The sequence below is a fragment of the Columba livia genome, chromosome 6 (assembly GCF_036013475.1).
Source record: "Columba livia isolate bColLiv1 breed racing homer chromosome 6, bColLiv1.pat.W.v2, whole genome shotgun sequence".
NCBI classification, from domain to species: domain Eukaryota; kingdom Metazoa; phylum Chordata; class Aves; order Columbiformes; family Columbidae; genus Columba; species Columba livia.
This window is the reverse complement of record NC_088607.1, coordinates 31734007-31761358: the sequence shown is the minus strand read 5'-3', so window position 1 is coordinate 31761358 and position 27352 is coordinate 31734007. Positions and strand designations below refer to the sequence as shown.

Genomic DNA, 27352 nt, shown 5'->3' with positions numbered 1-27352 from the left:
TAAAAGGAATTTCTCTCTCCCTCTGAAAGGAAGATTAAGGTCCAAAAAAGCAGGCAATTCCTTGTTTCCCTGTTGTGATGGTAAAAATTGAATTATGTTTGATTGGAGTGTGACTTTGAATCAATATAGAATGACACTAGTATTGACAGAGCTGCTGGTCCTGCTTCTTTTAGTTCAGAATATTATTACGTTCCTAACAAATTTATTGCCTGAAGTTAGACTATGTTTCAAAGTACACCTGAAACTACCTAGTCCAAAATAAATATGCCTCTTCTCTGAATTCACTGCTCTGGTCAGGGTGTTGCAGTTACTTCTCCTGTAGGTTCAGTTCAAGGTGTTAATCTCCTCAAAGCTTTAATATCCTGGCACTGGGAGGAACTGGGACAATACTCTAGATCAAGAAAGGAAGATAGTCATGTCCAGTGTGTTTTTATCTTGCTGGAAATGTGGAGTTTTAGATCTCTGTTTCTTTGGTGTTTCATCAGAGCTTGTCTGTCAGCCTTCAGGGCACAACACAAGGCTCATTCTTAAATTGTTGTTGGTGATTTGACTTAGCCATTGTGTGTGCTCACCTACATGTAGATTTCTAATCCATGGACTCTGCTGCCTTGGTGATGGTTGATGTAATACTAAATGTAATCTTATATTTTTTCAACTCCAAGGTTATATATAATTTCTTCTGCCTTCAAGTTCTAGTGTGTTCTTCTTCCTACTGTTAAATGAAATAGATTTCTTTTCACCAGTATGTTTTTGAGGGTTTTTTTGGTGCTAGATCGATACTGCAGTTGTAGAAAGACTGTGTCGCAGCAGGTGAGCCTAGACCACACTGCACTGACGTGATGCAAAAACCACCACTGCAGAAGCGGTGGTCTGCAGTCAAACCTCTCTCATTGTGTGGAGAGAAGATCTGCATGTTGGTAATGTAGAGGTGTGGTGTGCAGATTCCCAGAATGTTTTGTGGCCTTTCTTGCCTCTGACCCCAAGCTCTGGCCACGCTGGCTGATGCAACGCACCCCACGGCAACGCGCCCTGTGGCTCCCAGGGCTGAGCCCTCACCCTTCTGCCCTCCTGCTGGCTCCTGCTGGTGTGTGCAACAGATCTCAATTCTCATCCCTGGTGTGAGGCTGAAGCGTGTTGCTCCTGACTGCTCTTTTATTGAAGTGTAAGTTCCTTCGGCTGCTAATGCACATCTGGAAACTCAGACACGGAGAGATCTATTAAACAGCGTTTCTTTTGCTAGTTATGTTCCCTATTACTCATCAATATATGTCTGTTTTTGCTTACAGTAACTAATTCCTCTAAGCTTTAAAGAAGGAAGTTGTACATTCATTAAACTTGCCCTGTTACTGAAGTTTCTAAGTTTAAATTTTGTTTGGGTATCTCGATATTAATTTAGTGGTTAGCACAGAGCCCTTACAGATTTAGATACTGTAATAGTACTTCACTCAGTGATGCAGTAAACGTGTGAGGAAATCACTTAATCTGGTTTCAGTCTTACCATTTTGTAATTTGGGATTGTTTGCCCTTCAGAAAAGTGGTGAGTGTCAACTGAAACTTGCCTGGGAAAAATACCTCCGTGCTATTTTCCACCTATAAAGGTGTTGGTCTGTTGCCATAGGTTTCATTATTGCTCACTTCAGGAGTTCAGCTGCCAGTGTTACTGAATAAGATCAGCTGTGCCTCTTAGTATTCTAGTGTATTCTTATTAATATTTGCATTATATTTGTACTAAAATACTAATAATGGATTTCTTCCTATGTGGTTCTACATTATATCTGCTTTTATTAGCTTATAGTAGAATCAATGATGTTTTTTCACACAGTAAGTGAATGGCAATAATGTCTAATTAGGCATTTGCTTTTATAAAGCCTTTGTTAAGATAGAGATACATTTGTTTCTGCTGGTAAGTATTGATACAGTAACACTTAAAGCGGTTCACATATTTTTTCTTTACTGTTTTTGTTATGTTTCTCCTTTATCTAACACAAGGCAAACACGGCTTCTCTTCCATTTCTATCTTACTTAACTGTGATTATTCCACTTAAAAAGTCGAAGATTTTTCAAAATAATAAATGTTGGTGTAGTGGACAGTAAATTCAGTTTGAACTTCAGAGACACAGGGAGGGAAAGGAGGTGCCTTTGAACAGGCTTCTCATGTCATCAGTGACCCCATGTCCAGGTTTCAAGCTCCTCCTTATTGGCCAGAGACAAGAAGTTCTGTGAGAAAAGCTTCTGTTAAGGAGGTGACAGCTGCGTCACTTCTGAATCTCTTCATTTTTCAGTGGCTCTGTGACCATTGTTCTGTGCCTGATTTCTTTTTTTTGTCTCTTCTTCACCATCTCCTCACTGTTGTAGAGCATTGTGTAAAACGGTGGTGTCAGAGCAATGATCTTTCCTAATGACAGTTCCTTGCAAAAAATGTATTTCCATTGTTTTCATTGATCGTTTTTTTCCTCTCCAGCTAAGACGTGAGAAGATTGACCTTGAAAATACTTTGGAACAAGAGCAAGAAGCACTAGTAAATCGTCTCTGGAAGAGGATGGATAAGCTTGAAGCAGAAAAACGGTTTGTCTTGTTGCAGTGTGTTTGTTGCTGTGGGAGAGGTAATCATTTAATACATAATGTTCTGGATTAAATATGTTCACCTCTGTCCCATAAGAGTTGTTCAGTCTATGAAAACCTGGAAATTAAAGCAGTTGTAAAGCTCCTTGTTTACATGATGCCACATCCTCGGTTGCTTAATGCAGCTGAAATTAAATAGTATAAGAAATGACCTGGGAAAACTTGAAGGAAATTGCTGAATTTTTTCATGGCTAATAGACTCTTTTTAAAGCTTCTGGTTTGGGCTCAGCTTTATATCCATGGCCCAGAGAAAATAACATGGTATTTCAGTGTATTTGTTACATGAGAAGCTGTTGGGTTTTCCTTATCTGCTTAAAGAAAACTTCAGCTTTTTCTCAGTGGTGTACACTCATGTCATTGAGACTTCCCACTGCTTACTCAATAGATGTTATGACAGTGAGACTGTATATTCTTGGGAAAACGGAGATTAAAAATAAGTATTAAAGCAACTCTCTCTTTAATGTTGTTTTGTTACAAATCTGGTTTTGGAGAGAGTAGGGAAGGAGAGATGATTAATACCTTATTTTCTTCTGCATGTTTAAGGACAGTTATATTAGTGCAACTCTGAATCTTGGCGCTTCAGAAAACACGTGAGCCTGGGCAAATTGCAGGTTTTGTAGGTTGATTTTACAGAGCCCTGCTGTGTGGAATCGCTCTGAAGAGCTACATGTGATATTCAGCAGTGGTAAATCCATACCAGATTTCCAGGCTGAAAAACACTTAATATGTTAACTCCAAAAATCATAAGTTAGAACATTTATTATCTACCACATGCTTATTTCATTATAAAATAAGTTAATTGCTCCTGAATTTCAAGCAGTTATTTGAGATATTTGAAACCTTGACTATATGGAATACCTTTCTGTTTGGAGAATTGAAAAAAAAAAAGAAAAGGAAGACTGCCTAGACTGCCTACGCTTCAGAAAATCTCTGTGAAGATTTCTCTTTTGGTAATGGTGAAATGTAGCAAAGCTTGTGTTTCACCAGACGTACTTTACTCATCTTTTCATCTTGAATGCGTGTTCTTCCTGTAAGAACGTTAATGTAAAAGCTCATAAGAGAGAAACTGAGTTTGCGGAATGATTTTGTGGAATGAGTAGCTTTTGAGTATAAAAGTATAAAACTTGAGTATAACTTGGGTATAAAACTGAGGTTTTATATAGTCCAGAATTTGTTTTTCCTGACCTGTATGCAGAAATATTTGGGAGCGTCTATGTCTGAATATCCATCTGTGCTTGGACAAAAAGTTTTACCTTTTTTATTTTGAGTTGGGAAAGAAAGCATTGCAAATCCTTCCACAATTCTCTCCCCTGATCCAGTAGTTAAAGTAAATCTTATATACCTGTCAGAATCCCTGCAGTGTCTTGATGGGAGATTTAAGGGGTTTTCTTTTCATTAGAAATTGAAGGTAAAGTTTGAACTGTTTTTCATACAGAATTTTGCAGGAGAAATTAGACCAGCCAGTGTCTGCTCCACCATCACCCAGAGACATATCAATGGAGATAGATTCTCCAGAAAATATGATGAGACATATCAGATTTTTAAAGAATGAAGTGGAGAGGTTAAAGAAACAACTGAGGGCTGCACAGTTACAGCGTGAGTAAACAACTTGTTTTAAATCTTTTTAAGTTGGTGTAATAGAAGATTTTTATATATACTTTCATGCCTTTGAATTGAAGGTAAAAGTGGAGCAAAACAAGGTAAGTTTGGATTAAAACATTTTCATAATTGCAGTATTATTGCTCGTTGATGTATTTATAGTGCAGTTTGGTGGTTTTTTTAGCTTTACTAGAAGGGTGTCTGGAAGAATCAACAAATATTTCTTGAATATTTTGGACCAGAAAAGATGTTTCTACTTTTTTATTTTCAGAGACTTAGCAGTATTTCAACATACAGATTTTGCAAAACTTACTTATAGCCCGCTTTGTAAGGGTCTTGATGTAAATGAAGAATTACTCAAAAGAATTAACAACTAGCAAAATAAAGTTCAGTTGTATATAACAATTTAACTTGGTAATGGTTGCAGCTACCTTTAAGTAATTGTTTGTAGCTGTGTTAGGCTAATTGTTCAGCCAGCTATTTGTTGTCACAATGTAGTAGAACAAGTAATCTTACTCTGTTCTTACCTATGTAAGATCGTGAAGGTGGACAGAATAAATAATCGTGTAGAAGTCCTTGTGTTTCTGTTGTGAAAAGTGTCTTGTACCCTTGACCAGAAGTGGAAATCCTTCTTGCCCTGCCTTTCAAGAGACGAGGCTGCGGCTCTGAGCACCTGCTCTCAGCTGCCGGGAAGGTTGCTGGCGTCTACCTGTGGTCTTTGCAACGCCAACCCTTGAGTAGATACCTACCCATATAGACAGAAAAATGCAGGCAAGTGGGAAATAGGCAATATTCTCCCCCCATAGTGTGCTGGTCTTGACAGGCTAACTGGAATGTTTCAGCCCTTGTTGAGAGAAACAGCTTGCGGAGGCAGCAGCCTTCTTAAAGACAATGGTGACGGGAGAGTGGTCTTCTGCAAAGGCCTTGTGCATGAGTTTGCGATATTAGTAATTTGTGTCAGTTAAAAGAAGATAAGGACTGCTAGTCTCTGTACTTGCCAGTTCTATCTGCACTGCAGCCTTCACTTAGTGACTTCAGAACCAGAGCAAGGCCTTAGATTTAAAGTACTCTTTGTACAGATCTGAAATGAATCTTTGATTTCAATATTCTTTATTATTTTTAAGTGGTTTCTTTTTGAATTATAGTGATTTAAAGTAAAAATTTAGAAGGATTCAAAGTCCAGTTCTCATTGAAAATGAGATCTAGGTTTAAAAGTACTCTTTCCCTTTGCGAACAGCCTGCAAGCAGAAGATGAAACTGAAATACAGTTTTCACTTGGGCGCTTGCAATATGTGGTCATTAGAGAATCTCTAGCATTATTCATAAATACTTAATAAAATATGCTCCCTGAATTCTGATATCGATGTTACATTTTGTCTTTCTGAAGCACATGTTCCATTTTATTTAAATAATCTGTCAAAATGATTTGTAGATTTCCATAATTTGGTTTTACCGCTTTAGATAGCCCACATGTGATACCAGACCATTTAAGTGGTGTTCGCTGAATTTGTTTAGAATTCCAAATGCAAATTGTTCTTTGTAGAGAGTACTACTTGTTGGCTTTTAATATCGATGCGTGTTCTGCTGGTCAGTCTCTATGATAAAATGTGTAATTGAAAGAATGCTATAGAATACATACAAGGTAGCAATTTAATATCACAGTATCACAGTATGTTTGGGATTGGAAGGGACCTCAAAAGATCATCCAGTCCAATCCCCCTGCTGGAGCAGGAACGCCCAGGTGAGGTCGCAATATGAGCTTGGGTGTTTGGGGTTTCAGAACTTGTTTTGTGCCTCCTCCTTCAAAATGGAAATATACCTTTTAAATAATTTCTTCTATATGTTTCAGTAAGATCTTTGTAAATGCGGAATAGTGTTATTTTAATGGAGCAGGAATCATTGTATTTCTTCTTTATGGTTGTGTTTTTATATTTTCTTAGTGACTTTTTTTTTCCTTTCAAATTAATTTAAGCAAATACTAAAAACTTTTTTTTCTTTTTACCTTTAATTTCCAAAATTGCTGTCAACCAGTAACTTCTTTTAGTATCTACTGTTCTGAATTAGTCTTTGAACTAATGACTTAGAGATGAGAATTTTGAGTGATCCATCCTGAGCATTTTCTACACTTTCTTTCTCAAAGTACTGGAGTAAAATTAGGCACAACGTATTTGCCCGTCTGTGAAATCGAATTTTAATAAAATTTTAACAAAATTCTGAATTTCAGATTCAGAGAAGATGGCACAATATTTAGAAGAGGAGCGACATATGAGAGAAGAAAACTTGAGACTTCAAAGAAAATTACAGAGGGAAATGGAACGTAGGGAAGCACTTTGCAGGCAACTGTCAGAAAGTGAATCCAGCTTAGAAATGGATGATGAAAGGTTTGTATTTTCCAGATATGTTGGCATTGAGCTTATTAATCAATAGTTATTCTATAATATTCAAAAATAAGTATAAGTATTCATAGATATAACATGTATATGGGTTTTATATAGGTGTCAAATTTCAGTATGGAGTATCCAGTATTCCAGGAGCATCTTCACTAGGATTGTATCAAACTTGTACAGAAATTGCATTAGTTTTAACAGAAAGAAATTATTTGTATCTGAAGATTGCTTAAGGTTTTTATAATGTATATTGAAATAAGTATATCTGTGGAGTTGAGAGTCAGGATAATTTGATCACAGTACCTTTGTTGTGCCCCCAGCTTCGTAACTGCAAGGAATTCTGTGAGGCAGGCGCAACGTCCTTACTTGGGGCTAATTCTTCTTTTGTGAAAAGTAAAGTCTGTTCAGCCAAATACAAGGGGATAATGCGTAAAGCCTTAGAGAGAGGAAGCATTTCCAGAACTGTTGGCTTGTCCTTGATGTCAAAACCATAACATCCTTGATTTTTCTCTTTTTCTGTTGCAAGCTGCAGTGCTTGCACTGACCTTACAGACAGTCTTGAGTTTGTCATGGATTAATATGGTGCCTTTTAGTGTTTTCTCACGTCATAGTCATATGACAGTGTCATATCTTAAAAGAGGTTTTTAAGTACGCTTCAAATAAACATTCCTATTTTTTTGTCAAATGCTCATTATTTTGTACTGGTTTACATTATTTTGGATTTATAGTGGTCCTTTAAAAAAGTCCTTTTGATATGGAGATATTTCTTCTTGGTTCATCAGTATGTTTGTTATAAGCCATCATTTCCCAGCAACAAAGTACCAGGTATTTTGTTTCAAGGAACACCCTTAAAGTTCAAGTTAGTGGTTTCATTTTAGTGAAATAAGAGGCAACTGACATATATTACAGTAGCATCTGGTATTAAGATGTAGTGAATGCTATCTAAATTAAATTGTTAGAAACGCAGGATTCTGGTGTTTGGATCTACTTTTATTAGCCTGATCTTTCCTGCCGATATTTACGTTATAATGGAAATCCTGTCAAAATCTAAATTTATGTGGATTACCAGTATTAATCAAAAAATGTAGAGTATTCTAATAATTTTGTCAACCGATTGTAGGTAGTAGTAATCAATAAAATGCGGGAAAATTTGATTAACTATTCTGTACTTCTAAGAAATTTCATTGTCATGTTGATTTTCTTGGTACTACAAAGGCATGACAAAATCTCTCCAAAACAGATATTTGCAGTGTAAGTAGTACAAGGTAAAAGGAAGCATAAAACCGATACTAGAGTAGTTAGTCTTAGGAGAACTGTGTAGGCAGAATAATTGTGGAACTACAAGCAGTAATGATTCTCAATGTAAATTTTGGTCAGCTTACATTGTATTCCTGAAAATGATGGTGGTGATAGATCAGATATCCTTTTTTTTCAGTTGCATTCTGTTAGCTGGCATTATTTAGATTAGACATGAGCAAGACATTTTTTACACTGAGGATGGTGAAAGCCTGGCCCAGGTTGGCCAGAGAGGTGTTGATGCCCCATCCCTGGAGACATCCCAGGCCAGGCTGGATGTGGCTCTGAGCAACCTGAGCTGGTGATGATGTCCCTGCTCTTGGCAGGGGTGGCACTGGATGAGCTTTGAAAGTCCCTTCAACCCAAACTATTCTGCGATTCCATTATACTTATTTTTTGTAAATGAAGATGCTTTACTGAATGCAAAATACACAACTGTCCCAAAACTTCTATCTCCTGGCTAGCAATAGCTTTGTCTTCTCAATCCTCCATCCTGTTCTCTGGAGTAGTAAGGCAATACCTGAAACCGGGAAGCATACTAATGGTGCGCTGCTGTTCTATATCAGTGATCCGGGTACTAGGATTATTTAAAGAAAATTGTCTTTATGTGGAATAAAATACAGCTAAATCATAAAGACCACAGCCTTGCTCTCTGCATTACCATTTACTGCGTGTTGCAGAAGGAGCCTAGTCAGTTCAGTTTCACTAACCTTGCCACTGGTAGCTCTTTAGAAAACTTATATTAATTAAACTTTAATTTGGCAGTTTGTTATTTTTCCGTTATTCCCTATTGCAGCTACTTTTATTACCTGATCTACACAAATTTGAACCAGCTTGGGTATCGCTACAGTGTACTGCCTTTGTTAGATGTTGTGGCTTAGTAACTCTGAATATCCGAGTTAAAAATTAATAAGATGTAGTATGAAGACATCATTCAAATAGTTTTATGAACTGGCTCACAGCCCACGAAGCAGTCATCATTGTGAGTTCCATCAAATAGGAATATTTTTAAAGCTATTCCATGTTGTGCATTTTTTTCTGTGATCTGGAAATAAATGTAGCTACTAAGAATTTCTGAGAACACTGTGCTAGAAGGGGAGACAAGGAAGAGTCAAAGGGCTATTAGGTCGCTGATTTTCCATGCTGCTTTGCTGTGTCAAGAAACACAGCTGAAAGTAACAATATAGACCCAGGCGCACTGGTTTGCGACCATATGTGCAGGAGAAGGTGGGCAATGGAACCTCTGATGAGACAATGACTGAAAACTCTAGTTGTAGAGTGCATAAGCAAGTCAGCCTGAAAGCTGCCAGCCTGGTGCTGTGGAAAAAAAATACATAAAATTACTTTTGAGATATAAACAGTAAGTGGAGCAAGTCAGAGCAATTGGCACAGTTGTTACCTCCTTTTATATAGCACTTGATGGCTGTGAAGAAGCTTCACTGTATTCAGTGAGTAAAGTACAAATAAATACCACTAAAATTATTACAGGTGTGAAAAAATGCCTTGTTCAGTTTGGCACCGTGAAGTGTGGGAGGTGTCTTGCAACACAACCTAGAAGTATTTGTAGTGGGAGAAAGTTCTAGGTTCAAAATGTTTCTCTGTTCCAGTGGCAAAAGACACAATGAGCACATGGCTAAACAAGGAGACCAGTGGAATATAAGTAGGAAACAGGCCATATTTTAGTCTGTGAGGCTGATCGGTTGTTGGAACAAGTTATCAATACTTTAATTATTTTTGTCGCCCCTTTTCGTGATCTCAGACTAGTGCCGAGTACCCTTCTGGAAGATACACTCCAGCCAGACAAGCGATTGAGTTCAATGTATAAATTATGTGTAAAATGCAAGAATTTAGTGTAGGTTAGATTGGATGACATGATTTATACCTCTGGCCTTAATACGTGCTATTTTAATTGTATGCAACTTGTATGGTTTTAACTGCAAATAACCAAGATAAGTCCAGCTATTTCCATTGAAAATTAAACCAGTATCTGAGCCTTCAGCTATGATGAAAGTTCCTGTCATGACTTCCTAAAGGTGACTGGTCCTTCATTAATCTAATGTGAATTGAAAAAAAAGCACAGTGAAACATTTAAAACATGGCACATCTTAAAAGGTTTGATCTAATTATTCTTTACCTTTTTTTGTTAGATATTTTAATGAGATGTCTGCACAAGGATTAAGACCTCGCACTGTGTCCAGTCCTATCCCTTATACACCCTCACCAAGTTCTAGCAGACCTATATCACCTGGTAAATATTGAACCCAGTTTCTAAAATTATTGTATGCATCACATAGTAATGTGCCCTATTACTGTATTTGGATCAGTAGCCTTTCAAAGCTAGTCTGGAGAAAAAACCATCACAAATAATAGTTTTGCCTTAGATGTCTTCTAGTGCAGCCTGGTTTTAGACGGTTCTGTTTTACACTGTGAACAGATATTAAAGGTCAGTTAACGAGCTATCACTTGAACTTTTATTTCTTTTTTTGCTGTCTTTTTCTCTCTTACTGTCTCTTTTTTTTTTTTTTCCCAACAAGATGTATAGTTCAGACATTTGTAGAGTTTGGTAATAAACTAGTAATGAGACTGCTATTGTGCTCTGAATCAAAACTTCTTATAAAAGTCTAATCTTGAACCTGTTGGAAAAAAGTCAATTTCATTTTCTCTTTACTAGAGAAATGGCTTTTGTATTTCTGCTATTTTCTATTGTAAAACAATAACTATAAAATTAAGAGTTCCTGTCTCTAATACTTTGCATAACAAAAGCAAATTAACCTTTCCTGAGTTTGTAATTACTGAATGTATTTTTAAGTCAAAGGAAATGTATTTGTGTTACTAACATACTTATTTACTGAAATGTAAAATCCCTTAAAATTGCAGTTGGATATGTATTGAAAGTTGTTGGCCGTGGATGTTATATGGCAATCACAAACTCACTTGTGCGTAAAGAAGCAGATCCTGCATGCCCTGCTTTCCAAGTTCACCCTTAGAACCTGTCAGACAGAGCCCTGCAGTAGGGGCAAATGAGATGTGCTCTATATTGACACATTCTGCAAGATGGGATTGAGCTGTTTTATTACACAGGTCTGCTAGAACCTATACAATGTCTTTAAACTCTTTAATTTTCAAGATTGACTTCAGTCTTTCAGAAGGATTCAAAATAGTTTTCATCCAGGTGGTTCAGAAGGAGTCAGTATTTGTGAAAACCAGCCATGGACAGATGCAATGTTACAGTGTTAGAGATGAGAGTGATGATAGAGTTTTTTAAAAGGTTTATTGGCTTCTGAAATGAGCCACATCACTTGACTTTGTGTTTTACAAGATATGTTACCAGGAAAACAAGATGTTTTCTTATTCTTTTCCTGTAACTGGTTGTACAGAAACATAGTCGTGCTAACAGCTGTTCAGGAGTAACTACTGTGGATGTTCATCGTTATACAGGTGCACCCTTCATAATAATGCAGTGTTCAACTGCACATCGTATCTGCAGTCCCCACAGTGATTGTAATTAAAAGTATGTGTAGGAAAAATTGTCTGGTAACTTAACAGGCTTGCAAGCTAGATTACCTAGAAATGCGCTCAGTTTCGATGCTGCTGTGTCAGTGCAAGAACCCTCTGTCCATTTGTTCCTGCATTGAGGCTGAAGCACATTCCTTGTTCCCTGTGGGCTTCACTTCCCATCAGTAGCTGACCAAAGAATGCTGTGTTCTAGTGGGAATTACAGCCCCCAGACAGGGGATGCTGGAACACAGTCTGAAGCAGAGTTAAAAATAGCACAGCTGACATGTGATCATCTCTAACAGAGTTCACAATTTTGGTTACATCGGTACAGTAAATGTTGCAGGCTAGCACTCCTGCAGAGGCAGCTACATACTCTCCTTCACATCTTATAAATTAATATCCACAGTTGGGAAGTTTCAGGTTTCAGAAAAATAGAAGCAGCAATTTGTTAGAGAACTAATAGGGAGTTTTGTACAGCTCTCTGGGATATCTGAATGTAGTAATGGATGAAAACAAATAGTTTTTTGAGAAGACTTTATATCTAAATTAGTACAGTAAGACACTCTCAAAAATATCAGCACAGAAAAATACAACCATTATATTTTGCATTAAGTAATTGTATGACTTGGCATGTTTTATTTGGCAAATGATGTGCCTGAATTTGTATAAACATAATATGAAACCAGTCAGAAACGCTCTCATTTATATGGGTAACCGGTCAGCTTTAATGGGTCAGATTCTGGGTTCTGAATCCCAGAGCCTTTTGTTCTTGCAGGGCTTCAGATGCTGCTTCTGAGGAGTCTTCCAAGCTGAGATGCTGCTGAGATTTGTAGCACAGTGCATGGAACTTTGAAGACTGTGGAAGTATTGCTACTCCTAGACATCTGGGGATTAGTTACTCTAATTACCAATTAGTCTTTAGTGTAAATAAACTGTTACATGCTTTGTTTGCAGAGATGAGCTACCTTGGATGTATGTGCACTGCTCTGCTATCGGTTCTTTGACTGCCATGTAGACTTGCATTTGTAAAACTTCTGGAGCTGGTTTATCTAGAAACAGTCCAAATTGCAATGTTGCAATTTTTATTGTTCTGAGCTCTTGTCTCTGACTTGCAACACCTTGTCACCTGCCTGAACATTGGTTTATTTCTTTGTGCTTACAAAAGCACTTAGTTATAAAACATGTGCTGTACAGACAATTAAATTGCAGGGTCAAAAATGCAGATTAATTTTGTTAATCTGCATTGTTTAACTGCTCTAAAGTGACAGCGATTCTAATGGAGTCACTTTTAATTTGCACCAGACATCCATTGGGTACGTAACAGAATCGAACTTAGAATGGAAGGAAGCAAGGGGAGTATGTTTTCTTTTGTGACTTTATTAGTGATCTGACACATGGGTTTTGGTTTTCCTCCCCACCCCCCCCCCACGATCTTGTCTCGTCAATTGTAGTTACAAACGCAGATCATGCAGTTGAGGACAGAGCTGGGTGTTGGGGCATATGGTAGCTGCAGTGGCACTTTTTTTGCCTTGATTTAGTGTTGAAGAAGTGTGAAAACTGTTAAATCCCATGTGGTGTTACAAAAGCTTAATAGTCCTTTAGAAACATTTTGGTCATAATTCTCCAAAGCACTTGCTAGCCTCTAATACTAAACAACTGAGAAAAGTCTTGTCTCCTGTCTCACTGGTGGTGTTGTCAAAACGCAATAATGAGCTAAAGGTTTTGGAAAACATGGTGTTTTGAGAAATACTCAAAATGTTCAGAACATTTCAAGGTCTGAACTTTAAATATTTTGCAGTTGCTTTTTCTGGCTATACAGGTACTCTGTATTTTTATAAAATAGTTCTTACAGAAAGGAAATATTTAGATAGAAGGATGAGATATCTGTACTTTTGAATATGAGCCTTTTCTAATGTGGATAAAACAAGTTGTAATTTTAAATATTAGTTGCTAGCCTAGTCCAACTAGCAACTAATCCCAGAATGTTTTAACGTCACAACCCCAAAGATCTTTAGGTCCCTGCCTATAAATGCCAAGGCAAACCAGCCCGAGTGCAGGTGTGGTAGGTCTTGGAGGAGCCCCCTACGTCCAGGTTCTTTGTGGAAACTCGCAGTGGCTCAGTGCTCGATGGCTTCTCCAGGCACAACCTCACTGCTTCTTCAGACTGTATTTTGTTCATTTCTCAGAGGAGAAATGCAAGGCTGGATGGAACTACTTGTGGACTAAAACTAAGCCTTACGGTGTTTATGTTAAGTGAGAAGTTACATTTAACATTGTTTAATGTATGTTTCAAAACATATGGTAGTTTACTACAGGAAAAGAACTTAATTTTGCATCATGTTTTTCAGTTCAATTAATATTTTTAGATGTCTTATCTGGCTGCAGTTACCATTTCTTAACGTATTACTAATTCAGAACTAAAAAAAGTTAAAAACCTCACACTTCAGTTTGTAATATAAACAAGAATGTTGATGTTATCTTGTTGTAACAATTTTTAGGTCTGTCATATGCAAGTCACACAGTTGGTTTCACACCACCAACTTCACTGACTAGAGCTGGAATGTCTTACTACAATTCCCCAGGCCTTCATGTGCAACACATGGGACCATCCCATGGTATTACAGTAAGTATTTAAAATAGGAAATGCTTATTACCAGTGTCAGTTCGTTTATTAGAAGTTGTGATTGCTTGTCCTTAAGCTTTTTAACAAAACATTTTTGTAAATATTTGTTTTTGTCTCCTTACTCCAAGATATCTATTGCTGCTTTCTTCAACCCTGATTTTCCTCTTCACCCCTCAGAAACTGATTCTTTTGGGAGAACCTTATTTTCTGCAAAATAATAGGATGTGTTATCATCTTAAGGACAGTAATAGGTATCATCTTATGGATCAGCAGGCAGGGGGTGAGAAGTGATGTTCTAAGCTACTAAACCTGTCCCAGGAAGTAAAAACATTGCTTTCATTTTTCTCCTAGTCTCCACCATCTGACGGATGAGTCATCTGAGGTTGCTCCAAGGTCAGGTTTTCTTCAGGATGACACTCAATGCTACCATCATGTCACTGTAACAGGCAGTTAACTCTTATTTTATATTCTCATTGGCAAAGAACAAAGTTGATATAAACGTTTGTTAGGGCAATTTCTTGTATCTTTCAACTGGATTTATTTCCTTTTGATGCATTTCTACTTAATTGTGTTTCTTCTAAATATTTGTGGAGTTTAATGAGCAAACAGAGCCTAAATATTAACCATTTGGCAAAATAACTTGTTGTATCAAGACCACTTTCATTTTTCTCAACAGGTATGGTAGTATGTAAATATCATGCCAAGTTTTTGCATATACTTGTCACTTTCAAATGTGAAAACATGTTTCAATAGAATTTTTAATAGAATGCTAAAATATGGCTGCATCTAAAATCAGTTAGGCGAGCACACAAATGCAATTATTCATTTCATGGAGCAAAGATTGGTGAGAACGCTGCAATGGTGAGTAGAACAGGAAGGAAGCTGGAGCTCAGCAGGAAGATAGAATCCTGCTCCTGGGTCAGCTCACGGCCATGTGTCACAGGAATTAGTTGCAGGAAGATCTCTATGATTCTGGAAAACCTGGGACCTGATTTTATAAATAAGTTTCTTTAAGGAGCTTGTTCTGTTCAGTACTGTGTCTGAAACTGTAAGTTAGTTGGCGTCGCATTGAGTCACTATGAAAAAAATCATCTTCAGGACAAAATACCAATTGTTCTGAGAAAGGTGTTGATAAGTAGCTCTTGGCTTTCTCTTGATACTGAAACTAGGTCCCTTCATGTTATTAAATGTACACAAATGTAGTAAATGGTTTTAAGTGTTTCAGAGACATCAGTCAGTTGTCAAAAATCCCTTGGCTTTTCACATACAACATTAATCTATTGTACATAGTTTTGCAGAAAAGTAGATACAATAATACATTATTTGACTAAACTGCAGTTTGATTCTTGCCTCTTCATTTTTGATCTCCATTACAGAATAAATTTTCCTGTAGTACATTTGATACAGCACTGTAATCATGCTTCTCCCCAGAGCTGATCCCCTGTGGTTGATTATTAATTGTGGGTGGGTGGGTGGTTTGTCATACCGTGCGGTTCCTGATTAATGCCAGCTGGATTAGTAAGTGGTGAGCATTTTTTTGCAAATGTGCAGAAGCTGTGTTATGAAGTGTAATTTATATTTTTACATTGCTAACATTAAAGAAGATTCATCCCTCCCTACTGATATGTGGGCTTTAAGACTGTGTTTAAGTGTGCAGGTTGTTGGAAACCTGTGGTTTCTGTTGAGTGGGGAGCTCTCTAACAACTGCTTCACTCCTGCAGCCCAAAGGGTCGTGATCTCTTTTTTTTGTTCTCCAAAGAACAACTTGTGTTATCCTTTGGCCTTGCTCTGGTGTGCCGGCTAAGAGTCCTTCAGAAGGCCAGAGATTCTGAGCACACTCTCTGGCACTGGAAACATTTCTCTCACACTCAGATACCACTTCGTAGGCCAGCAGTGTAAAGTTAAGTGTTCATCAGCACTTACCAGGTAGGCAAATGCAACTGGGAGGTGCTGTCTCTGCAGCATCTCTCATTTCTTTTTGGGTTGCTAGTCATCATAGGTAAACGTGACTTCAGGACGTACGTCTGGTGCTCATTTCCTGCAAGCTGACAGGAAGGAATGCGTGTTCTGTTTGATCTCAAAAGCACTTCCCCTTTCCTTTGCTACTCCATTTCAGAGTAACGTTTATTTTATGTAAAAGTTGTATTTTGATTCTTGCAATGTTCTGACATTGATTCTTCCTACGTAATTGTTCACATTTTTATGTGGTTTGTTTTGTTTTCCCCTTTGCCAAGCTTACTACACTGATTAGAGAACTTGCACCTAACGTTGTTCAGCAGTGTGTTAAACATCATTTCAATATTTGTTCTGCAGAGGCCTTCACCACGAAGAAGTAACAGCCCCGACAAATTTAAACGTCCCACTCCTCCTCCTTCTCCAAACACGCAGACCCCAGTGCAGCCACCTCCGCCACCACCTCCACCACCTGTGCAACCTCCGGTCCAACCCGCAGCATCGCAGGCAGCCACTTTTCAACATTCAGTGCATCCCTCCTCTCAGCCTTAGTGCATGTGCTCAGCAGTCTGATGTCAGAAGTGGACTCATAACATGGAGCAGTTTACTAAAAGCCAAAGGCTTCCTTGGCATATTTGGATTTGACTTATTTGCACTGAGGTTATTTAGGCTTCACTGTTAATTGTGTTGTAAACGTTTGTATAAAATGCAGCCAGTGTTGTGGGTCTACAACACTAACTTAACAAAGTTTTGCCATCAGTGTTTACTTGAACTACATGTATGTCCATTCTCTGGCTGGAACATTTGCTACTCTGTTTGGTAATACGGCATTATGTCGTTTTGCTTGGCTCCAAAGCTTCATTTTCCTGGCTTTTAGGTTTGTAAAATTAAAGGGTACCTTTTTATATTTTTTCATGACAATTTGCAGAAAATTAAAGGCATGATGGGCTATATGATAAATTCTGAAATATGACAGTGTTTACCAAGCTTATGGAAAATCAGCACTATGTTTCAGTCATTGGAAATAACAGCTTCTCGTGCAAAAGTGAGTCAGACACCCCAATCAGTGCCCAAGACACATACTCTATTGTATTATGTACTAAATAAGCTTAATTCAGCACACAGGACACATCCGTATTTCTCCTGTTTAAAAGCACCTCAAACGTGTGGTACAGTCTGAATTTTACAGTGAGGGAACTGGCTTGTTGGAGTCTGTGGAATGTACAATTCGTGGACCTTAAGATTTGATGATTTCACTTGACATTTGCGTTAACCTGTAAGCTGCCCACACTGTGTGATCTGTCACAATTAACTTTGGTAAGTGTGGTCCTGCCCACAGGTTACTGATAGCTGATTAAAGTGTGCTCTTTGATTTTGATTTTTTGCTGCAGAAGGCAATGTGATTGTAAAGAACAGCTGATGATAACGTTTTTCTTGTTAAAAACATATTAATTGTGATTCCCCTGAAGCAAAGTTTCAAGAGGTATTCTAAATGTTCAAAAGTCTGTTAGAAAATAAGGTATAAGATGAGCATATAGGAATATATTGGCACAACAGCCAAAATGTTGTATTGCTTGGTAGAAACAGAGTACAAGGAAGTAGCACAACATGGCACTAATGAATGCTTATTTAGCAGCCTAAGCCGGTACAATGTATAAAGAAATGTATTCGGAATACATTCTTTCCATTCATTTAGCACAAATAAATTGGTTTCACTTTGCAGTGGAACATAGTGTCACTTCTTGATATTGACATCTTGCTCAGTTACATTTTTCCTGAGGTTCCTGTTGAATACTGAGGTTTATGTATTATTGATTTTGAGTAGTTTACCTCATATATATGAATATGTGGGCCATGGAAAATGACAAAAGAATGTTTATTTTATGAGAATATGTATCTGGCTATAATCAGAGCAGAACATGAGTAATTTATCTTTTGTTTACAAAAGTTTGTTTGACATGCCTAATGCTTTATTAAGGACATTTTTAAGAAGGAAGTACAGCATACTGGTAGTATACTAACACTTGTACATATATTTTCATGTTTGCCACTCACTATTCAGTAAGAATTGCAAACTGAAAATCTTTATAAAATTAGTGCTCTAAATCAAAATAGCAAGTTAAAATAATGTTGTAAAAGGTTCCGCTTAAGGCAAAACTAGAATTTCTTCACTGTAGATATGTAGTTTCATCTCTGAGAGAATTTAGAGAAGTGCATATATAGTCTATTACACGTTTCAAACCAATATGGGATCAAGTCCATTATCAAATTACATTAGTTATGGTAGTGAATTTCCAATCAAGTGATTCTCAAGATTGTGGCAGACTTAAAATTTGCCCAGTGCTTCCATCTGAAAATAACTGACCATAGCAGGTGCTCACCTTTCCATAGAGGAAGCTCAGCTGAGAGCATTGTGATGAATCAGAGTTCCTGAATCGGTGGTAGGACTGCATGGGAGAAGGTTACAGGCAGGCAGAGGTGGGACTAAGTTCAAGGCAGGATTGGTTTAGTTTGACGCTTGTCCTTTTGTAAACAGAAGACGAAGAAACAAATACATTCTTTCTAAGTAGGAGTCCAGCTCAAGTACACCACTACTTGCAATGGTGCCCTCCTTTCTGAAGTGCTTTGAGATTTTTGGACTTACAGCTCTACAGAGTGCGAGCTGACAGTGATGGTAGTGTAAATGTGGGACGGGGGAAGCCTTTGACAGTGTTAAGACTATAAAATGGAAAATTGCCTAGACTAATTTACGTTTAAAGCATATTCCAAAACTGAATTTGTGTAACCCGAGTTCAGCTGCTGTTATAAAGTGTCTTAGTGAACTCTCCTTACTATTCCAGTGGGACTGTTACCAGAGGAAAGTAAAGAACTGACAAATGTATACTGAATCTTGAAAGTGTAACAAGGCACTGAATTGGCCTTACCTAACTAAGAACATGGAAAGAACATTTGCTTGCAATCAGAAGTGGTAAACTCTTATTTGTAGACCTTTTGAATAAGATGAGAAATTGTGCACAACCATCTCCTAATAAATATAAATGGATTTTCAGTTTTTCTTGTGAATTATAGTCATGAATTATGATTCCACAGCTGTGATTTTATCAGATCTCCTGTAGACTGGAGAAACTCACTTGGCAGTGAGGTCCAGCTTACTATGAGGACTTAGGTGCTTGGACTCTTTATCTCAGAAGGACCTCAGTGGGTTTCTGTTGTCCTTTTCGTTCCCAATGCCTGTCAGTTCCACACTGCATCATCAGTAGTTGTGTAAGGCCACAGAAGCAATTTTTAGCCATGATGAGCATTTTGTGAGTGTACCCCTTTACAGCTGAAGGTTTAAAACAAATATATCTATCTTTTAGCTGTTTCAGCTGTGCTTTCCTCTCTGACAATCACGCAGCTTTTTTGTTTTGTTTTGGGTTGGTTTGGTTTTTTACTTTTTCTCTCAAGGGATCTGGCTTGGACAGTGGAATGCAGCTGATACGCTGTAGAGCATTAAGAGTTGATTTTATCCATTATTTGTTCCAGAGAAGTTCATTGGAAGAAGAGCTGGGACTGTTCAGAGAGAGTTTTCCAGCGAACAGCCAGATAAGATTGTTTTAATTACACGTACTCCTCTGAGAGCATATTCCCAAGGGCAGAAAGGACTACCAGAGTTTTTCAAGAAAGTGTCAGTGCTTTTCTCTGGGTAATTGCTGTGCTGGAGCTGAACAGAGCAGGATTCCTTTCCTGTTAAAATGTTTGTGTTCAGGAACCCGTCTGCTTGGGTGGAATCCCTGTGCACTTCAGCTGAATGAAAAATGCAGTCTTGGAAGCAACAAAAACAAGAAAGCTTTCTGGGATCTGTGTGAGTTGCACTGCTGACAGGAGACAATATAGACTCCATATATTTTGTTAAATAAATGGAAACTGATCGCGGAGACAAATAAAAGAGCCTTGAATACTTTGTCAATCGAAGAACACAGTCTCTTGTCCTCAATATTGATTATTGTTTACTAAGAGGATGCATCCAGGGACCTCGTTTGAGACTTGTAGTGCTTTTTCTGATCCTGTTGCTTAGTTTTACAAGCAGCATAGTTCGAATACTGTTCAGCTCTTTTTGATGTTTCCCTTTTGTTTCAGTCATGGCAGTCTATTTCTTTTTGATCCTTGGGAGTCTACAGAGCATGGACTATGCAGAGCATATTTCTCCAGTTCGAACCATCTTGTAAGAAACCAGAACGCTTGAGTGTAAGCTATAAAATTACGATACATGCATATGTTACAACAAGCTCCTTGAGGGGAAAGATGTGTCCTTTCGAATAGGAGCTCCTAGTTACCAAATGGACTGGATGCACAGAGACAATCTGGTTTCCTCAGTTCCCTGAGGAGCTGAATTCCTCTCCCAGCTCTTTTTGGATTTGGACTAGAGTTCTTAATCATTTAATTTTTTTTAATTCCACATCTCACTGTAATAAGTACTCAGGATATCCTTCATGTGTAATAACCACTAGTCCCAGTACAAACAGAGGTTAAGAGTCACTGCCACTTTGTGGGCGGGAGGAAGTCGCTGAATATGCCCGACCGTGGCCTTTACGATGCAGTCGGAGTTCAAGTGCTCATATTATGATTTATTTTATTTTATTTTATTTTATTTCTTTTTAAGCAGCTGTTGTGTTTTGGCACAAGTAGTGTGCCTTGAAGAGGAGATAAAACTATGGAGTTGGGTGCTGCATTAACAGCCAGCTACTGCGTTAGGGAGAATAGTGCTTGTTCATGTTTGGTTAGTTAGGCTCCAAAGAAAAGTACTACCTCATCTTTAGGTTGGGATGATGTGGCCGCAGGGTCAGGAGAAATGTAGCTGTGCTTGTTTTTTTCTGCACGTATTGCCTGTATAGGAGCCTTTCCTCACTGGAACTGTGCTCCAGAGGTTATAAAGCTTTTGTAGAGGAGAAGTGGGGAGTTAGAAGAGATGGCTGAGTTTGAGAAAACTGTGTGTCCCTGTAGTGAGTTGCTGCTCAGAGTACTCTTTGGCTAGGCCTGGGAATTGCCTGTGCTAAAACTACTTTTATTTCCTGTGTTGTTTCCTTCCAAAAAGTTTTGTGTTGCAGTTTTCTAAGTTCCTGCCATTGGTTTCTAAGTAAAAAAAAAATTAAAAAATAAAAAAAAGGCAATTCCCCTTTCCACAGAAATATTGGAAATAGTCTTCTACATGCAAAGGTGGGTTTTCTCATGGTATAAATGTATCTATAAACAAAGGTGTTTTATTCTAATGGTAAAACCTAAGCTGTCCAAGGCACTTTAGTTTGTGATTGCTGACTTTTGTTTTGGCAGGTATTTCAGATGAAATCTAAGCCTCCTGTGGAGGAAGAAAATACTCACCTGACAGCTGTAGACTGTTCCTTTCCTGCAGAAATACAGCAATTTCCTCAAATGCAAGTGAAAATGGAACAAGCATCCTTGAGCTTTTCTGAAGCTTATATTTCATTTCAACACCTTGGTGATTGCTCTTGTCTCTTTAGAGAATCTACGAAGCTTCATAATAGGTTGGTGGGTATCTAGCTGGTTATTCCTGTGTTTTCCTGATCTTAGCGAAGGAAGCCTGTTCAAATTCAGATCAAGTGTATAAATTCACTGGTTAACAACAATGGTCAAAGTGCAGATTTGTTGAGCATGAATCCAAGTGATGAGTTTAAAAGCATTACACTGTGTTGGTGTGAATTGGAGCTTATCATTGAATGAACCTCAGATATAAAGCAGTTGTTTTTTGGGGTTTTTTTAGCAGGTTACATTTTATTCCTGTATTAGCTGTATTATTGCTTTGTTGTATATCTCAAGGTGTTTACATATGTTTGTAATTGTTACGATGTGTCTGTAATCAAACTCATCTGTGCCTTCATGCAGACTTCCAATAAACACTTGATTTTTTGTACTTACTTGTATGGAAAACTATGAGGTGGATGTATGTTTCCTTCTATTTGTCAGCCTGTCATCACTGAGAAAGAGAGGAAGAAAACGAGAACTTGGAATCCGAGAAAGATATGTGCGTGTCTTTATTTTTGCTTGTCTTTGATTCTAGTTGGGCCATTTCTGGTATTTTCACTTAAATGGCTGGGTGGGGAATCTGGGGATTATCCTATGTGCATAATAAAGTTTGCGTAAGAGATGCTTCCCACCTTGGATTAGGTGACCGTTCAAAGTATAATCATGCGTACTTGGCTCCATCAGTTTTACTTCTGTCTTGGAAGAGTGCAGCTGAATTTCTTGAGCTGTTATTGTGGGGAAATTCCAGAGTATCTTTCTCCCCCTGAATTAAATATGTAAGTTTAACCTTTTACAGCTGCCTTCCAGTGAGGGTTCAGGCTTTTTTTGCCATGGGAAGAACTGCAGTATCTTTTGGTCTGCTTACCTTGAAGGTACTTTCTGATGACTGGGGTTAGGAGAATAACAATTCCATCTTTTTTGAGTTTTTCTAAGCTCATAGGGACAGAGATGTGTATTTCTACAAAGTTACAGAAAACTCGTGTGTTGAATCAAAATCAGTATATAGCAGTACAGTTGCTTTTCTAATTGGATGTAAAGTATGAGTGGAAGAGAAGGGGAAAAATGCCTGTATTAAGGGGTATGCTGTATATTTTGTAGTTCAGAAAAGAGTGCTTTTGCTATTTCTTTGTAAAAGGGAAGGTTATTGTATCTGGTGGTCTACTTCAGCTTTTCTTGTAATCGAACCCGATTACAGTTAAGTAGTTCTACTATTGATGGATTCAGTCATTTCCTAATGGAGATTTGTCTTGGGAATCCATTATTTCTACTGTTTTGACATCTTATTAAAACATTATTTATGATATTTAATAATCAATATCAAAGCATTAACCAGTTAGAATTTATGGATATCTTTTTTAATTGTAGTGAGTGCTCGCTTGATACTGGGACATCATATTAGCTATCTCTGGATAGAAACAGAGAGCAGAAAAGCAGCCATAGTGTATTATAAGTGCAGTGTTATAGCTGAATTATAAAATATGCATTTACAGTTGAATGGTTAACTTTAGATGTCTAAAGACTATGGTATGCATTTGTGAAAATTCTCTGTGCACTTTGTGTCGTCCATTGTGAAATATGTTTTTATCACCTTTTTATTGTATTAATTCATTCATCAACTTAGTGCAGAGCTCACCTGTGTGGCATACTCCAGAGCTTTTGTGAGGATTACTTGCTGTACCTGGCTCTATTGCCAAGTTTCTAGGCTTAGATCTTAGACACTGAACACAGGATAAGCACTGTAAGTGCTACTGAGACTGAGTCTTGCTGAACTCATTGGTTGAATCCACTCATCTGTCTTGTCTTTCAGCTGTTGCCCAGACACACCTCTGTGACCACACGCTCTGCTCTAGTCAGCCCAGGCCTCTGCATGCAATATCAAGTGTGCTGTTCCATTTTGACCAGTAAAAGCCCTGTGTTACGGTGGTGGCAAGTTCTTGGGTACCAGGCTGTGGAAGTACTTGAGTGAATGCTAATCTAGCTGATCCATGGATCCTAAAACACTTGCAATATTTGGTAAAATGCCTTTATTCTCTCTCCACCGCTGCAGATGCTGAGCAGTTGGACACTGACACAGCCGGTGGGGCTGGGAGCTGGATGAATGAGCTGTGGTAATGCTGTCTGTCTTCAGCCATGTCGTTTGTTTTTTGTCTGGCATTTGAACAGATATGAGTCACTTGAACATGCATGTCATCAGTTTGACTTCAGGTTGCCTTGTCCAGGCGATCTCCCCTTTAGATGGTGGTTCTGTATTTTTTCTGGTGCTTGTACCCGTTTATAAAGGAAAGCAAATTCCCAGCATTGCAGGAGTTCACCTAGATATTCTGGTAAACTGCTGAGAGCAGGCTAACGAATTGTGCATTGCAAAGCAAACAGCTTTAATAATCCCTCCTGTATGTAAAGATGCTGGCTTGGATATCAGGCTGTTTCACGTGCTTTTGAGGCTGTTCTGTACCTTTCAAGGTATACAGTATATCCTTCAGCCCAGAAGCACGAGGGGGTTGAAGTCAGTCCTGCATTCCCCAGGTGGAGGCTGAAGGTGTGTATAAGGACCATTGTATCACTTTAATGCAAAAAGATGAAATACAAGTATTGTGGAGGCTGCAATGGGACCCTTGCTTTTGAGTCGCAGTGATCATGAAAACCGGCTATGACTTTACTCCTGCATGGGGAAAAGTCTCTTCATGCTCACTGGTGGTGATGCCTGCTGTGACAAAGTTCTTTTCATTTGGGTGATATGGAGCAAGATGAGAGTATTTGCAATGAAGAATAAAAAGCAAAAGCTGAATACAGGTTGTGGTTGCTGAGTGGAACAAGATTCATTCCTAAATCTTCATATCTGTGAAAATGCTGTACAGTATACTGCTTGTTGTTTTGTTTTGTGTTTTGTTTTGTTTTTCTCTGAGGATTGAACAAAGTCTGGCATGTAAAGTTAATGTAAAGTTAATGAAACCAGAACAGTGTTCTGTGGGAGTCTCAAGTATCTGTGGTGTGACCATCTGCATCCTTCCTAACAGGGAGGGAAATACTGATGTCTGGTGGGATTGATTTAAACTTCACAGCACTAATGCTTTTCTTTGTCACACTAGAGATTACTTGGAGAATTGCAGGAACCTCATAGTGTAGCCAGCATGGTCAGGGGTCACGGTGTGGTAGAGACCACTGCATAGCTTGAGATCCCCTTTATAATGGAGTTTTATTTCACCCAGTCACAGTGTGGGATATATTTCTGGGGCTGAACTTCAGAACTATACCATTCATACTTCTCTTTTTCCTCAGTCCCTATAGTCACACTCTGGCTTTTCTCTGGTAACTAAAGGCCCCTTTGATCTGGTGGGATAAAGCAGTGTTGCAAACTGGGCTCTTGCCATTCTGCATCTGGGTGCGTTTTGACAGTTACTGCTGAATGAGACAGGTTGTAACTCCATAGTGTATCTTAACACGGTCTTGGATGTCAGCAGCAAAACATAAATGGAGAAGGGTTCGATAATGAGTATTTTATCTTTCTGCCTGGAGATGGGAATTTAAAATCTGCTGTGACCTGTCTTTTTTTCATGCTTCCTTAAATAATCTGATTTTTATCTGGCTCTTCAACACATAGTATCTACTTTTGCTTATTTTTTAGGGAAAGAAGGAATGCTAGTAATATGAAGTAATTTTGCAGTTCAGCTGAGATCAGCACCTGATTTTCTTTTGAATATGCAGACTTGCTAATCTGAATCAGGAAATAAGGCAAATTGTTTGGATCGCTTGTACGTGAATTTTTGCAGTCGTTGCGATATGAAAAGTGTTGAATGTTGTTCTTTTTTTCTGGCGTGTGGCTTTGCAGCTCAGGGCTGTGCACACACGGGTGCTGTGAGCCTGCCAGGCTGGGGGCTGCAAGGGTTGGAGCCCCCACCACTGCCCAGCTGTCGGCAGCGTTCTGGCTCTGCAGAACCTGAAACAGCAGGGATTTGCAGATGAAAGGCCAGCTCAGCTCAGCTCAGCTCAGCTCAGCAGCCCTTTCCTGTGGGCTGTGCTCTGCGGCTCTGCCACTGCGCAGCCTTGCCTGATTATCCTAAAATCTGACAACAACATGCCATAATGGCCAAAGAAAGCACCTCTTCATTTGAAAATGACACTGGACCCAATCCTATATCTGCAAGTGTGTCTAGTACGGTTGTGTGACACTGATAAGCGACTGAAGGAGCACATTAGTGTCATGCTGCCACGATGAGCAAGGAGAACAGAGGGACCTGGTTGAAAGGGAAGAGTGATATTTGAGGCTAATAGAAAACAGGACAGGTATTCAATTACCTTTTGACTAGCCCTTTCCTCTCTGCCTAGCAAGGACTGCAAAAACCATTCTCTACTGGCCGTGAACAGCCCTAAGCTGAACAACAGAGTTTTTCTCATGCAGCAGTGCTGGCACCAGGAAGGGTCACAGCAAACTCCAGTCAGATCGGAGAACTGGGTGAACTTTGGGGAGACTGATTTGCTGGAGAGCCGGGAGCAGAGAGCAGAGCGGAGGGCAGCGCACACCAGAGCTGTAGGGGCGCTCTCAGCGGGGAAAGGGAGGGAAGGAGCCCCAGGGCTATCGCTGGGATGGTCAGTTACCCCAAGGGACCGAAAGCTCCTGGAAGTGATGGTACAGGAGCCAGGACATTGTTTCTAAGATGTTAAATGACCCATGGCAATGAAGCACCCCTCTTTACCTGAAATAGCTTGTAATTTATGTTTTGGTATATACTTGAGCAAATGGGGGAAGAAAAGATTGATGGTGAGTTTGGGGTTACTCTCCTGCTGTTACATGTCTCATAGATCTAGATCTACCTTATCTTGGCCCCAATTTAAGTAAAAATATTGCACAGCCATGGTGGTAGAGAAATTGCAGTTCCTAAATATGATCAAATCCACAGCTGTGGTGTTACCTATTGGCAAAATCTTAATTTTCACAGAAACTGCAGCTAGAAATGAGTTTCTGTGGATGGGTGATTAAAATGATTAAGGCTTTTAAACTTAATATGCTCTTGTGTTGCTTTTGCTTGTCAGGACATATTTCTCTATAATTTTAAAATCCTCTGTTCCCTTTTACTGCACAGAGATTTTTGCACCAGATGTAGTGAACTGCAAATGTCATAAGTTTTATTTAAATTTATTTTCCAGGGTTTTCTTTCCAAAATAAGTGTTAACCATGGCAACATACTAAGGAATTAAACCTGTTAAAACTTACTGCATTCCTCACACTATTAAGGAACTCTAGGATTAGTCTGGCTGTTGTCTTGACTGTTTAATTAAGGATGATTTTAATGCTGTTAGTTCCTGAACATAATTAAGGGTTTTCAAGTTAACTGTGTCATATTGTGAAAAGTCATTAAGTTTCTTTAAAAAAAACACTTCTGTGTAGACTGAAGCTTCTCCTACTATTAAGAGTGTATGGATTGACTGTGTGTAAGTGAAATTAATATCGGAATTAAGAGGGATTTTAGCTGAAACACCCCAAGAGCTTCCCAGACGTGCTCTGGGATTGCTGTGTCCTTGCTCCAGCAGTCTCCTTGATTTAAGGGATGATGTATTGCAAGAACAATTTGTGAAAGTCAAGATTGCATGACAAATCTTTGTCTTGTATTTTACCCTCCACTTTACAGAATGTTCATTTGAATCATGAAACAAATCATTATGAGCAAAACATGTAAACAGATTGGATGTGCCAGGGGAATAACAAGGGTGAAGAGGGCACCATGTGAACAGAATACTTGCCTTTGCATTGCCTAATAACTGAGAGGGAAATCCAGCTTGTTTTCTTAACAGGAAATGGAGCAGATTTTGATACTTTTGCTACAGTTAAATGGCTTGGTTTTTTTCCAAATACTTTCAC

General features: G+C 38.6%; 1 protein-coding gene across 2 annotated transcripts in view; it reads left to right on the top strand.

Moving 5' to 3' along the window:
* The window catches only part of CCDC6 (coiled-coil domain containing 6), a 46547-nt gene extending 27520 nt beyond the window's left edge, over window positions 1-19027 (top strand). The window contains exons 4-10 of one of the 2 annotated variants that reach the window (XM_065067881.1): window positions 2462-2565; window positions 4058-4218; window positions 6446-6602; window positions 10052-10152; window positions 13901-14025; window positions 14377-14418; window positions 16339-19027. In XM_065067881.1, the coding sequence (XP_064923953.1) occupies window positions 2462-2565; window positions 4058-4218; window positions 6446-6602; window positions 10052-10152; window positions 13901-14025; window positions 14377-14397 (669 nt within the window). In that variant the 3' untranslated portion in view covers window positions 14398-14418; window positions 16339-19027. The remainder of the gene's footprint in view (window positions 1-2461; window positions 2566-4057; window positions 4219-6445; window positions 6603-10051; window positions 10153-13900; window positions 14026-14376; window positions 14419-16338) is intronic. The other variant, XM_065067880.1, reaches the window with a different exon arrangement.
* Window positions 19028-27352: the final 8325 nt, after the last annotated feature.